This window comes from Erithacus rubecula (assembly GCF_903797595.1).
Source record: "Erithacus rubecula genome assembly, chromosome: 2".
Lineage (NCBI taxonomy): Eukaryota > Metazoa > Chordata > Aves > Passeriformes > Muscicapidae > Erithacus > Erithacus rubecula.
The window spans coordinates 79066571-79081903 of NC_136685.1; the positions used below are offsets into that span (position 1 = coordinate 79066571).

At 38.1% G+C, this 15333-nt stretch overlaps 1 protein-coding gene across 3 annotated transcripts in view; it reads left to right on the forward strand.

The window, feature by feature from the left end:
- Window positions 1-15333, forward strand: part of PLD5 (phospholipase D family member 5) — a 158943-nt gene that overhangs the window by 55004 nt on the left and 88606 nt on the right. For all 3 annotated transcript variants that reach the window (XR_013773437.1, XM_079298893.1, XM_079298894.1), the window contains exon 2: window positions 7571-7707. Coding sequence is in view for 2 of the 3 variants with exons in the window: in XM_079298893.1 (XP_079155019.1) it covers window positions 7571-7707 (137 nt within the window). In the remaining variant the exon portion in view is untranslated. The remainder of the gene's footprint in view (window positions 1-7570; window positions 7708-15333) is intronic.

Below are 15333 nucleotides of genomic sequence, written 5' to 3' on the forward strand. Positions count from 1 at the left end.
CTTTTTTTGTTTGGTTTTGTCCTGGTGAAATAATGCTGTAATTCTAGCTGTGGTAGGAGTCCTTGCTTAGAGGATCCAGGTTTAAAGATGCACAGAGAGACATTGACGTATAGAAATCTTACTCACATTGGGTTTTTGTACTAATAAAGTATTAATAGTCTTCTAAATTGGTGTTCAGGCCAGGTTTAGATTGTTCAATGCCTTTTTTCTTTCTTTTTCTCTTTTCAGGAGACACTAGATTTGGATAGAGTGTTATTTTTAGGGTAGACAATGGCCTTTTTTTAATGTTGCCAAATTACAGTACTCCCTTACATTAAGCTGAAGACTGAGTCAATATATCATGATTAGAAGTCACGAATTTCAGGAAAATGGTACATGAACACTTTACCATGTTCACACTTTTCACCCTTTAATGTTGATTTTGGTCAACAAATTGCATCAGTGTGGAAACCTTTGTGCTGGAAACCTTTTTTCTTACAGACCTCATGTTCTGAATGTTAATATCTTTCTACAGTATAGAACCCTGTGTGGAGCAGGTCCAGATAAGTAACCTCTAAAGCCTTGGATTTCTTCCAATGTAGTTTATTGGTTTTCTATTTACAGCCTGTCCATGTGTTATGTGCCTGACATGTTGGATCAAAGGTTTGTTGAAAGAGCAGTGAATCCAAGGCAGCTGCTTCAGAGCTCAGGGCCCACAGCCTCCCAAGGCAGGGAATCTTCCCACCCCTGTTCCATGAGGCTGCTTGTTGCTGAGCCCTGGGTGTGCTGGAAGGCAAACCTTTGGACTGTCCCTCTCTTAGCAGAGACACTTACTTGTGTCTTTCTCTACCTGCATATGGATATTCTAAAATTTCTGAGATAATTATATTATGTTAATCTTTCTATGTTAATCAAATACAGATTCAAAAGGAACTGGGCAAACAGGGAGACTGCTGGACAGTGTATCTTGTTTGCTTGGAAAACACATTAAAGGATGTATTGTTTGAAAAATTAGTTGGTGATTCTGTTGTTTCAGTGGGTAATTATAGGACTAAATATTTACTGTTGGTTTTGCTTTAAACTGTATGCATTCAGTCTTGAAAGGTAAACAAGATATGCCAGCTTGAAGTAGAGGCTAAGGGTTATTTTTGCCTTTCATGCAGTTCAAGTATTATAGCAGGATGTTGAAATATAAGACAACACAATGTGACATGATGTGATGTGATCAGGTTTTTCTCTGCTGTAACTCTTGATTACTTCTGCAGAAAAATTGAGCTATTTAAGAATGTAGAAAATACATTCTGCAGCTTGGACTCACAGCGTGTCCAGTCCTGTACTGTGTGCCTACCAGTGGGCAATGGCATGTTTTCCATCATCTCTAGTAGAGGGCACATCCCAGCCTGTTTTCTCTAGCATCTGATGAGGATGTATTTTTGAGAGCTTTGTCTAATCTCTTTTTAAATCTCCTGCTGCTGTTTGCTTTTGTGGCCTCCCATGGCAACAAATTCCAGATGCTTAATATCATCTTCATAAATAGTTCTTTATCTTTTTGAAACATAACTCTTGAAGTTTCAATAAACATTCACTATTTCTGGAATTGTAGTACTTGCTGAATAATTCTGCCTTCACTATACCTGATGTTCATGTGTAGATATTGTACCCCTTGGTTATATGTCTTCTTCTCTCCAAACTATGGACTCTACCTTTTGTGGTGTGTCTTCCTAAGCAATCTGTTCCAAGCTTTTGGTTATTATTTTTCCTAGTGGTTTCTCAGTTCCTGTATATGTGCAGCTGGTCCTACCTGCTTGTGGTTCCTTTCCTTTATTGAAATTTAACCTTTTTTTGTTGACATGCTCCCTAAAGAATCAAGAACATTTTAAAGTTTTGATCTAGTCTTCAATTTATACTGCTTTGGTTTTGATTGAAAACTTAATGAGCACTTTTCGTTTCTACTCCATAATTTAGATTGGTAATGGAGACAGGAACAAAAACAGATACAAAGAAGAATCATCTGAATCCATTCTAAATGCATAATCCATTCTAAAATGTCCTCCAATTTTTTCAATGAGTGTGGTTTTTCAACCAGCTTTACACATCTCCTGTGATAATCTGGACATAGTTGCTGTGGTTTGTAAGAAATTTTTTATTAAAGGTGAGAGTATATGTCTTTTTCAGCTTCTCCAGCAGGATAATGGGGTTTGTGACTAGGAAAGATAGAAATCAGAATTGATCAATGTGTCTTTTGCATGGCAAAGCTTCTTACATTCTAGATATCTACTTATTTTCTAGAGACTGAAGCTAAAATAACTAGCTTATTGTTTCCCAACTTCTACTGTCTTATCACCATTTTTTATTGAATATGGGTAACACTTTTGCCTTTTCCAGGCTTCTGATACTTCACTCAGGCTTGTGAGTTCTCAGAGGTGAGTCCTAAAATTCTCTGTTAGTTTCAGCCACTACCTTAAATATCCAAGGCTGAAGCTAACTAGGTCCAGCCAATTTTAAAATATTTAACTATATATTATATATTATAATTCCATATTATATTATATATTTAAATATATAACCATAGCAATCTCTTCCTTCCTATTATTTTTAGGAGGATTTTAAGTGTTGATTTGCATTAATTATACTAACTGGGAGATTCAAGGCTGCAGTGAAGATCGTAAGTGTATGCAGATTTCAGATTAATGGGAAATAGTACTTATAGTAATGCTTTTCTCTAATAAACACACATGACCGGGGGACCAGGAATGATTGCTAATTCTTGAAGTAGAGTTCCTTGCTATCTTTGGCAGGTGTATTGTAGTGTGCCATAGAACCTGACTCATAAACAGCCTTTAAGGGCTGTTGAACAGTTGCAGGTGTTGCAGACAAGTGCTTTTGTTGTCACACTTGTGTTCACATATGTTGCAGGAAGGAGCAGACTAATGAAATGACCAAAGATGTGATGGCCTGCCTCTTAGAGCCTCAGCAGTGCTGATAAGCAGATATAAATTCTGTCATAGTGTGGTGTATAAGCAATGCCTTCTTCTGTCTTTAAATAAATATAAAAATACGAAGCACAAGTTCAAAGCCATGACATGTTTCCTTGTTACGTAGTCAGTTTAATCAGTAGATGCAGCATTGCAATTTCATGGCTCCTGTTTTGGGAGAGGATATTCTTGTATTGCAGTGGAGGAAGAAAGAATTCCTGATTAAAATCTCAGTCTCAGAGAAATGTCTGTTGTTTGTGAAGAAACTGAAAGCTTCAGGAGCAGTGAAGTGTTCTTAACAGTTTTTGAGCAATGTGAGTGCTGTAAAGAGGGAGGCCTTTTTCTTGCTCACATTCTCAATTCTGCATGGGTATCACAGGCCTTGATAAGCTTAATTGACACAGGCTGTCTTTTTTCTTAAAAATAATCAAGCAGGTCCTTCCCAGATTAAACTTTAGTCTGAATAGTACTGTACTGAATACCCATTGTGCAGCTTTTGGCTTTTCTTCTCTCTCTCCCTGGAGGTAGGAAAGCATGAAAAAATCCCCATGCTTTATAGAATGCAGTGTTTTGGTGGATTTATTTTAACTTAGGTAGTGTTTAAGCTAGGTGAGCCAGGTGAAAAAAACCCACTTTTTACTCACATTTTTGGTAGTCCATTTTCCTGCAAGTGTTTCATTCCAAATCTTCCTTGGGCCCTGAACAAATCTTTGTCTCATGCAACAGAATTTCTGGGCTTGCACAGCAGTACAGTCAAACTTGTAGGTGGTCTGGTTCTGGGCCTCTTAGCATCTATAGCAGCCTTTAAATATGTTAAAGAGAGAATGAAATGCATCGTTTTTCATGAGTACAGGAAGAAAAAAATGAATTGTTGCAGCATAAGAGACTTAAGTTAGGCATCAGTCAGGTGCATAGATATGGGATGGGGTTGCCTGAAAAAACTACAGGATCTCTTTCAACTCTAGATTTTTGAGGACAGGTTAAACCAATGTCTATTAGAATTAATATTTGTAAAAATTAACTGTATGGACAGATGGACTGTATAAGTTTTAGAAATCCCTCACAATCCTGTATTCTGTAAGTAAGGGTTGAAGACTGAAAGTTTGAGTGCTGAGGCATTTACTGGAGGAAACAGAAGGGTAGGTCTGATAAGCTTGGAGGAATCCCAGTTGCCAAGGGGATGTGCAGCAAGATAACATCAAACAAACAGTCTGCCCAAAGCAGCCCAGCAGATCCCTTCTAGTCTGTCAGGGGTGTGAGCTCTTTGATTTTGGATTCTTTGATGAAGCCTGCTATTGCTTGGACATAGATACACACAGAGGCATGCATGGATGGTGTAACAGGGATGTGATTGGTCCTAATCTGTTTCAATTAGGAAAATGTTATTTGAAAATTGTCAGCATTACGGAAAAGTGTGTGAAAATAAAGAGTTATTACTGTTGTGAAAAGATAGGCTCAGAAGACTTGTTTGATGCAAGTAGCTGGTGTTATTCTTTCTTTCCTAGTATAAAAATGAATTTTAATGTAAACAATAATTTTTAATGTTTTAAAAGCAGTGAAAAACCCACCACTCAGCAGTTCAACATGAACTGTGAAACATTTTAAAATCCTCCTTATTACTCTCTTGAAATTTTTTTTTCTGACCTTTACTTGACCCTTCAGACTTGTGGCTGAAAATGTAGGGTTAGGTGAATCCCAAAACTGGAATTTTTGCTTTATTTTATTTACTATTTTGTGCAATCCTTAGTTCAAAGAGAAGCTACCAGTCACAGGGGGGCTTTGAATGTTGGTTTAAAAGGTTCCCTATGCTAATTGTAACTATGCTGTTAAGCTGGTACTTAAGAAAAAGTGAGATAATTAATTCACTATAGTTGTCAAAGACAACTGCATATTATAAAGGATCTGGGAAATAAGAGCAGTTAAATAGGTTTGTATGCTTCTGTTTTTATTTTAGTGCTGGTGGAATAGCAGTGGTATTAATGGTACTAAGCTTGTGCTGCTTACAGTAAGCAGTACTCACAAACTGCAGAACTCGACAAGCTGTATGCATGAAAGAACAGGGATTTAAACTTCATACAATTTTCAGCTGCAAAACAGAAGTCAAGAAACCTTGAATATATTCCCCAAAATAATATGGAATGGAAATTAATGCTGGATCAGGACGATCCATTCAGAATTATTTTGACCTCCCCTTTCCATACTGCTTTAACATTTGTACCTAGAAATTGCTACCCTAAGATTTCCTGGTATTTAACCTTAAGCATCTGTTGCAGCTGCCTTTTTTCCCCCACACCCCCTCCTCCTCATGATACTGCATTACTGTATTCTGTAGACTTTATATGGATTTGGCCTTCAAGCTTTTAGCAAGTTGAGAGGTTTCTAGAGGTGTGTTATGACTGTGGCCACCTTTTAGTGAAGCACCTCCTGCTATCTCTGTGTACAGCCTCAAAGGCTGATGGGGTCCCTGCTGGTCTAGTGATCCCACCACTCTCTGTAGTTGTGCAGCTTGCATGGCAGCACAACATGGAGATGGGAATTACTCCAGGAGCAATAGCATGAATTCTTTCACACTATGTGGCAGCCAGGATGCTTGTGCTGCAAATTTATCCAGAGTAACTCAAAACTAGTCCCAGTATGTAGAATGGCAGCAGTTAGCCTGATTTGAGAGGAAAAAGAGCCCTGTAGTTGCCAGCCCTGTTGGGTCACTTTCCCTGCTCCTAGGGACTAGAAAACAAGCCCAGAATCTTTTTGGTTTGCTGGTTATGGGAGTAGTTTGCTGTCTTGCTGCCATGGTGATGTGCTCAGTGCTTAGAGGAACCTGCATTGAAGATTTTCTGTGAATACAGTTGCAGTACTGCAGAAAACTGCAAGACAGTGGGCATTGTAACAGCACTCTGAAGTGTCCTGATGAGGAGATGGTATAGAGCAGTGTCCCAGACTTGAATACCTACTTTTCTTTGGCACTTAATTTTTCTTGCCAGTAGTATGAGGCAATGAGACAGTGTTGAACAATTTTATCCAAAGTCCCACTGTGCAGCCTCAGTTCTGGACACCCAATGCAGTAATTTACAACTCTTTTCAAATGTTGCTGCGATTTTACCTAGCAGCAGGAAAAAAACTTTCTAAATTAATTTCTTTCATGACTTGGCTTTGTTATGGCTGTAGAACATTCTCCTCTGCTGCATTCTTGTAAGATTTTAGTTAATATAATAGAAATGCAGATTTAAACATATATTTGAAGTGTAAAAGTGTCTAAAATGCATTATATTTAAAATATGCATGTAACCTGAACCAGACATTTGGTGTTACTGGTAAAGGCTACATTTGTCACTAAATTTTGGATGAGTTTTTCCTGTTTGTCTGAAGAAATTGTTTCCCGTGTTTTGTATTTTCACAGAATGAAATAAAATTTTATATCTGATTTATTCTGAAATGAAACATGAACATCGTTCTCCTGAGAGGTGCACTAGCTGGGACGTATTGGAATTTTTTTTATTAAAAAAAAAGTTAGACCTTTTCTTCAGGTGTATGGGAAAATATTCTTTTTATTCTGAAATTTATTGCTTCTTTAACAAAATATCAGGAACAATGAAAATAGTATGAAATTTGTTATCAGTTGCAAGCATGATGTTGTTTTCTTTCCCTTACATTTTTCATGCTTTCCTACTTTCCCATTCCTTTATGAGGCATTTTTGTCCATGAGACATCTTAATTACAGAGCAATAATGAAAATTAAGAAAATAACTATTGCAATAGAAGTTATACATTGATGTTTTTATATATGGGTGTAGTCTTGTTTAAATTTGCTTCAGTAGAAAAATGCACAGTAGATTTGAACATTTGGTTTCAGAATAGAGTATACTTTGTTTATGCAGCCATGTAAATTGCATGTCTGAGACTGTCCTTAGGAGGTTTCACATTTATCTAGGGTACTACCAGGTGCATCTGATTTGTTACTGCAAGATTTCATAAGGTAGCACTATGCCATGTTTTAATATTTAATCTGAGATGTGGAAGGCATTACCTATCATACTGAGCAACAGTCTCCCACTGTTTCCTTGAATCCCGTTTATCATCTGTGAATTTGTTTTCATTATGTTATGGTTATTGTGGGGCAAGGAGTTCCCAAAGTGTGTGTGGCAGTCATAGGACAATGTCAGATACTTTTTGTCACAATAGAAAAAAAGACTTTGCTCTTCAGTCTTCTTGCAATGACACATTTTATTTCAACCAAGCACAACAAGACTTTTAAGTGCCATCCCAAGTGTGTAGTTTACCTGTGAGGCGCAATCAGAAAATACGTAGTTAATGTAGGAGTCATTATTTTAATGCATAATGCTTTCCTTGTGGAACAAACAGAAAGCAGTTTGAATTATGAATATTATTTGTGGCGTGAATTATTAAACAGTGTCTGAGAAATTTAAAGTACTTCTCAAGGTGATACATGAAGGACAGTTTTGATAGTGTTTTCATCTTGAGGTGTGTTTCATGTTGACAGCTGTGGCAGTAAGGCCTGCAGAGAAATTGAGATCTTACATATAAGTTTTAGAGTCTCAAGTCGTTGACTAGAATGTGCTCATGCCATTAAAACTTTTTTTAATCTTAATCTCTTTCAGTCCCAGCAAAGATGCATTGTGATCTTTGCACTGGTATGCTGCTTTGCAATTCTGGTTGCACTGATATTTTCGGCAGTGGATATTATGGGAGAAGATGAGGATGGACTCTCAGAAAAGAACTGTCAAAATAACTGTCGGTAAGAGGTAACAAACAAAACTTCTCTTTTGGGGTGGAAAGGAACATATGTGTGTTATATAAGGGCATGAAGTAATTGGTCCTGTGGTATTACTGGTAAGAGCAGCTAACAGAGGAAGAAATGGTTTCTCATTTTGAATTTCTGGTTTCAGAGATTAGTTTAACAAAGTAAAGCACACTTTTTGAAGTTATTTTTGATGGTGTGTTTTGAGCAAGACCCTTGTGTCAGATCAATTATTTTGTAAGCCTGAGCCAAAGCCCATTAAGTTTTAGTAATTGAGTACTGAGGTGGATCACACAGTTCCCAATTCTTTCATGTCTGTTTCTCATCAAGACTGCTTCTTTCTTTCTCCAGAAAGGTCACTGATATCTTTTGACCTAAGATTGCTGCCCCTGCTGTGTAGGGGGAGCTTTTCTATTTCTTGTGTGATACATTCCTGTTATAGACACAGTGGCTTACCTGTGAACTGTGAAGAAATTTAGTGTTATGATCCTAAAGATGAGTGTTGACAGTGTTGAATTAAGATTTGCCTCAGACACCTGCCATGACTGTGTATATCTTTTAACTTTTGGTTCTGTCAGTTTTAAGTAGGTGATTATTTTTTGGGGGCTTTCATTTCCAGACTGTGAATCTCATTTTGCTGCTCCTCACTGTCAGCTTCCTCCATGAATCTGTTCATTAGTGACAACCAATGATTTTCCTGGGTCATATTGTCCCAGGTCCTCTTCTATCCACGAAGCTGATTTAAAAATATTTTGTAAGCCTCATTCTCGGTTGTATTCTCTTTAGGTTTTTATCAAGGTTTTAATTTTATACAGAGCACGCTCTCTGATCCACTGTGTGGAAAAAAAAAAAATCATTGTTAAATAACATCACAGAAATCCATTCTGATGTGATCATGGAATTGCTGGAGCGGGAGGGAGCACCTGGGCATCCTCCAGTCCATGACCCCTCAGAACAGTCAGCTAGAGCAGCTTGCTCAGGCATGTGCACAGTCATGCTCTGTGTAGCTCCAAGGATGGACTCCACAGCGTTTCTGGACAGACTGTTCCACTGCTTGTGCAGAACCTACCAAGCTACCAATGGCTGGATATACAGTGGGTAGGAACTAATTGATATTTGCATTTTAGAATATTTTAATGAAAGATGAATGTTTCTTTGTGGCTTTGATCCTCATTTCTGCTATACTTTGTTCATTTTGTGTGGAAACTCTTTTGGGACAGTGCCTTTTTATGCTACACCTGTCACACTGCAGACAGCACTAATTCTGAATCCAAAAGAAATGTGATTTTTTTTTTTTTTTTCAATTATCATGAATTTATATAATATTGTTTGCATGCTGCTTAAGAAACAAAACAAACAAACAAAAAAACCCAACAAACAAAAAAACAAACCAAGAGGATTCTTGTATCACCTTTCAAATATACTTGCAGCATCAGGTAGTTTTGTTTTGAAATCAAGTGACCTTCTGTCACTTTCCCCCATAATTGTTTTTAGGTTTGGTTTTGTTTACTTCATCGTACTCCTATAGGTCTGGGCAGCCTTCTGAAATCTTCTCTGAATTTTCTAGAGTTCAGCCAGCTTTCCTTTCCCCATCAAGGTCTTAAATGTCTTTCACTGTGAGGTGTTGCCTTCCAAAATTTTTGAAGATACTGCATGTGTCACCTCTACACCCACTGTCCCCATGTGTGAATCTTTGACAGAACTAGGTCAGATGAGGGGCAAGTCTTTGTGCTCATTGCTTCAGTGTGTTCAACACACTCTACTGCACCATGTTTCCTCTTAGTTGTATCATCTACTGGTTCCATTTTGTTCTAGGTAGCAGTGTAGGCCTAGCCAAGGAAGGACTTCACCTTCTTCACTTCTTATTCTTCAAAGGGAAAAAAATTAGAGTAGAAGTGATACACAGTATTAAGAAAAACAGGGATTTTTTTTTTTTTTTCCATGTGAGAGATGGATTTCTTCTGTGTCTTTTTATGGGTTGCAGCAATCTTCCTTTCCAAAGAATACTTGCCTTTGCTCAGTGTTTTGTTGGTTCACATGTGTCAGTCTTGTACCCTCCTGGATTGTGTTAGAGGAGCCTGAGACTAAATTCAGCACCTAGACTTTAAACATAAGAGTCAATTAAACTGCTCTGTGTTCACAGAGATAGGAGTGAACCCAGACCCCAGCTCTATTTTAAGGAGCCTTTCACAGTGATTCCAGTGCGTGATGTAGCTACTAATGCCTGAACCAGCAGGCACATAGATGCTGGGCTTATAAACTGCCTGAACCATTTCTAATAACAGTATCCAAGTGCTGGCAGCTGCTACCTGCTAACACTGAGTCCTTCTCTACACGATGAAACTGGGGTCCTTTATGTGTTAAATACATCACAGAGTTAACTGAAGTGTCACAAATCAATTGCTGCCAATGGCATATATTTAGTACTTGGGCTAAGCACTTTTAATAAGTAAGACAAGAGTTACTGAATTCTTACATTTCTGCTGTGTGAGTACTTTCCCTGACATTCAGGAAGAGGTGCTTACACTTGCAGGATATGCTGAGACAGAATGGTAATAGATGATTTCTTAAATTTATTTTTTAATGAAATGTTTATCAAATATAAGTTGATATGTGTGAGCCTATAATTCTTTTTTTGGTTTTAACTGATTGAATTTGTGAATAATGTTGATGAGAAAGGATGCTGTTGATTTGAGAAGAGCTTTACTCATGGTTTGTAAATGGCTGTTTTCTTTGGAAAATTTCATTTATGTGTTTTTGTTTCAAAGGAAAATACACCTGAAATAGAACTCAGGTCTAGAAAAGTTCTGTAGCTAGAAAGTTTTGAAGCCTGTGTCAAAAAAAGTAGAATTTTTAAGAGAGAAAAAGAGAACATAAGGAGGCTTTTTAGAAACTAGAGCTTTTGCAAGTGGTGTTTTCCAGTAAAGCTTTCATCTCTCTTTGTTGTTGTGATTGAATTGTTCAGGTGCACAAATGCAGCTTTTCTGATCTGCTTGTTGTAATTCAAAATGAGTTTCCTCTTCTATAAACCATTCCTTAAACTCTTATTAGATGAGGAATACTTACTGCATATGTTCCCAAAATGACCTTACTCTTTATTGATGTATTTATTTCTCTTGGGGCTTTGTAGCAAAAATAAGCCAGTGAGTGGGAAATCAGGCTTTTTTTTTGCATATCTTCCCTGATTGCTGGAGGGATTGCTGCTACCCATCTTGTTAAAAGGGATGTTAACTGATTGAAATTAAAAGAATAAGAAAAAAAGTAGCAGTGGCTGTGAAAAGTTGAGGCTTGCAGTTTATGCTCAGTATGTGGTGGAAATAATTCTCTTGAGATATCCACAGTAATGTTGTTAGGCAGCCCTGATGGATGAGACAGGTTAAGAGGATATGCTTAGCAGTCTGGGAATTTTGCCTGTCTTGCTGTGGGTCCATTAGACATTGAATCTATAAAATTAGATTATTGTAATTTGAAAATAGTACATTTTAATGGCTGATCTATTGTGAATAAATCTTGGCTAGCCTTTGGTGTAATGTCAGTTAAGACTTACTTGACTTTGTTGGGATTGATTGATAAACTCTAAAAATGGCAATTTGGGAAACAGAAGAAATTGCAACTATTAAGAAATTAACTCTACTATCCAAAGTATTTGAATCAAGGTTGTTTTGATTTATTAACGGTAACTTGAGCTGTTCCAAGGCTCAACTTTAGCCTCTTCTCCTGCTTGTTGGTGCTGATAGTCACATTGGGGATCCTACAGGGTTTGCCCTTAGTTATCCTTGTCTCCCTGGCTTTTCCAATATCTGTTGAAGCAGTGGTAGCAGCTGGCACAGCTCCTGCCTCTGGCTGTGGGTTTGGCCCTATTTCTTGAGAGGGGACCACAGAACAAGGTGGATAGGGAAGCAATGTTAGCTACTTTCCATGCTTACCAAGCTAAAGCTAAAACTGTTGTCATTATATTTTTTTTCAATATTGCCTTTCTCTGATGATAATTGGTAGGATTTTCTTGCTTTCTGTTTGTGTGTGTTTTCAAGGCAGACTCTATCTTGCATTCTGCTCCAGTGATGCTGTTTTGATAATTTCTCTTCTCCTTGGAGTCATATGTAATGAAGGCACTTATTCTTTTGTGTTTGGATTTGCGTTGGAAGAATTTGCTGTTGTTTATGACAGGAGTAGCAAAGCCTGTTTAGTTCACTTCTTGATTGTAGGGAGGCTTTGACTAATGCTGCCCTATAACAAATAGGTGATGATACCTGAGCAGCATCTTTAGATATTGTTTGAATTGTTTTGGGCAAGGGTTGGTATCCTGGAGAGGAGCTGAATCTTCCTGTTGATATGCAAAGCTTTAGAATTCAACAGTATCCTGCAACACTGAATTTCGGAGATTAAATCTAGTTGTGTACAATAATTACTTACATTCAACAATTATTGTGTGCTGCATGCATTGCTTTCAATTTCGTTAGATGGTTATTCTCTGTTTGTGAAAGAGGGCCCACAATTGGGTTTTTTCTGTTTCTTTGTGTATCTTTCTTTCAACTACTCTGCTATTTCACTAAGTAGGGTTTTGCAGCACTGTTAAATAAGCATACTGCATCACATGCTTACATTCATTTACCTTGGAAGTGCTTTGCCCCTGGTTTATTGTGGAGGAGATTTTCTCTGTGCTGCGTGGGTTCTGAACATAGCAAGGTTTATATTGACTGGTTTCTCTTTAATAAACAAACTATGACAAGCATAATAGTTAAATGTCTAAACAGAACAAGATGCTCAGATTTTGAAAAGCCTGTTAAAGAGCAACTGAAGGTTTCTATTTACAAAACAACTATTCCACTTGGCATAAAAATGCTTTCTGTCAACATGATGGACTGGAGGATCAAGTGTACCCTCAGTCAGTTTGCAGCACCAATTTGAGCAGGAGTGTTGATCTTCTGGAGGGTAGGAAGGCTCTGCAGAGGAATCTGGAGAGGCTGGATCAATGGGCCAAGGCTAAAGGTGGAAGTTCACTAAGGGAAAGTTCTGGGTCCTGCCCTTGGGTCACAACAGCCCCTTGCAGCACTACAGGCTGGGGCAGAGTGTCTGGGAAGCTGCCCAGCAGAAAAGGGCCTGGGAGTGCTGGTTTACAGCACTGAACATGAGCCAGTGTCTGTCCAGAGGGCCAAGGAGGCCAATGGCATCCTGGCCAGTGTCAGCAATAGTGTGGCCAGCAGGAGCAGGGCAGGGATTGTCCCCCTGTCCTGGGCACTGCTGAGGCTGCACCTTGAATCCAGTGCTCAGCTCTGGGCTTCTCAATTCAAAAAGGACACTGAGGTGCTGGAGAGTGTTCAGAGAAGAGCAGTGGAGCTGGTGAAGGGTCTGGAGCAAAAGACTTATCAGGAAAGGCTGAGGGAGCTGAGGTTGCTTAGTCTGGAGAACAGGAGGCTCAGGGCTAACCTTATTGCTCTCTTGAACCACCTGAAACACGCTGTAGCTAGGTGAGGGTCAGTCTCTTCTCCCACATGACAAGTGGCAGAGGAAATAACTTCAGGTTGTGCCAGGGGAGGTTCAGGTGGGATATTAAAACTACTTCTTCACCAAAAAGATTACAAAGCATTGAAACACGTTGCTCAGGAAAGTGGTAGAATCATAAATCCTGGAGATATCTAAAAGAGATAAAGATATGGGGCTTAGGGCCCATAACAGGGATGTGGTTTAGTGGTGAACAGAGTGGTGCTGGGTTAATGATTGGACTTGGTGATTTTAAGATCTCTTCCAACCTTAACAATTCAAGGGTGACTGTTTTCCTCTTGGTTTAGGGTGATATAAAGAATGAGCTATAAAACTACCTAGATTTTCAGATGATCTCTATTTGTAGTCATTTTTATTTTTGCATCCAAAGAAGGAATATACTTTCAATGGAAGTTTCTTGGCTGGACACTGCAAAACCTAGTGTACCTCCTGCAAGTCCATTCAACCTCTGAAGCCAGGGAGGGAAATCATTAATTCAACTTGCATAAGAAGATATTTTACCTATCCTGCCTTTTATTTTTCATTTCTTGAAATGCATTTCAATGGAAAAGATAGTGTATTAACAGTATAGTACCTGTACTGGTACAGTTACTCAGTACCTGTGCAGAGTACAATTTTTTTTCCTGTGTTTCAGCACAAAATACAAAAAAGGATAATTTTTCATTTGTTTTGCATTTACTTTCAGCTATAGAGGGTATTTTCACAAATTAAAAAATCAGGGACAGAACTCATGATCTGTTTGTATCTTGTTCTGTCTGCATTACTCCCAGTAGATAGTTCATTGTTAATTACATTGTATCAAATAGGTCTGGGCTTCCGCTCTTTTTATTCAAATACACAAATGTATTCTTTTTCCTACTCTTTGTTTCATTAAATCTAATTATTTTCTTTGGAGTTTAGGACAGAGGGCTTTAGAGTCTCCTTAAAGCAGCTTTTCGTGCCCTAATACGTTGTTTAGGATGTAAAACAGAGATTAGCATATTTTGTGTTCTTGGAAATTTCCTTTTAAAGTATGTGTTTATTTCTCCTTTTATGACTTAGAATTTATGAATTAATATCAAAGAAAATGTTCCAAGCTAATAGAAATTGAATTCCAATTACTTTAAGGTTCCCAGGTAATGCAGGTGGGATAAAGGAGCAATTCATGTATAGGGTATCCTTTCTCCTTTGTGGTTTTCTGGATCTTCTATGTGATTAATTTTTTTTTCCTTTTCTTTTTTCTTTTCTCCCTTTCTCCCTTCTTAATTTGTTCTTTTCTCTTTACACCTTAATCTCTTCTGATTGAAATTATTTCATCCGAGCAGAGCTCAAAAGATTTCTGAGGTCATTTTCTATACCAGATTGTAAGGCTATGCTAAACAGAGTTATTAAATCTAAAATAACTGGTCATTCTCATGATCTTGAAAACCAATTTATAACATTTCAGAGAGGTTCTTATTCTGCCTGGCGTGAATAGCCACCCAGCTTGATAAAGCTCCCTGATAAATCATTCTTCTTTTGCTTGTGGGAAAGGCATTAAAAGTAGCTAAAATTGCAGCAGAGTCTCTCTGAATTGATGCTTCGTTTCAGGGTGACTTGTTCGTTCAGCCAGAGCTGACTTTGCATCAGATCCTAGCAAGCACCTGTTCCAGCGACACCATTTATTTTTAATTGCTTCTCCACCCTCAGAGCAGTCTAAGAAAAAGATACTTATTATCCTGTCAGGTTACATTAGATGTGTTGGGTTCTGTGCCCAATCCTAGGGCGGCACTGTCAGTGTCCTCTGGGCCAGCGTGATTTGATACTGCTCAGGAGTGTGGGTGCATCTTGCTCCATGATTTCTGTGACCAGATGCTCTTTACACGTACAGGAAAACAGATTTTGGTGAAATGTTTGGGGTTATTCTTTGTTATTCTGAAGATTTTCTTCCTAGTTTGTTTTTCATTGAATACGTGAGTGAAATTTGGGTGAAGCCAGAGTCACCTCTTGGTGGTCTCTGACACCGTATGTCCTCATCTCTCTAGTTATTCAGAGCATCTTTGTGAGGAACACTTCAGATACAAATTATTCTTGCATGTTGGGCAAGATGTCAATGACCTTTGTTAATCAGGAAAGTATGAGTTTGCTTCCTTTATTCAACTT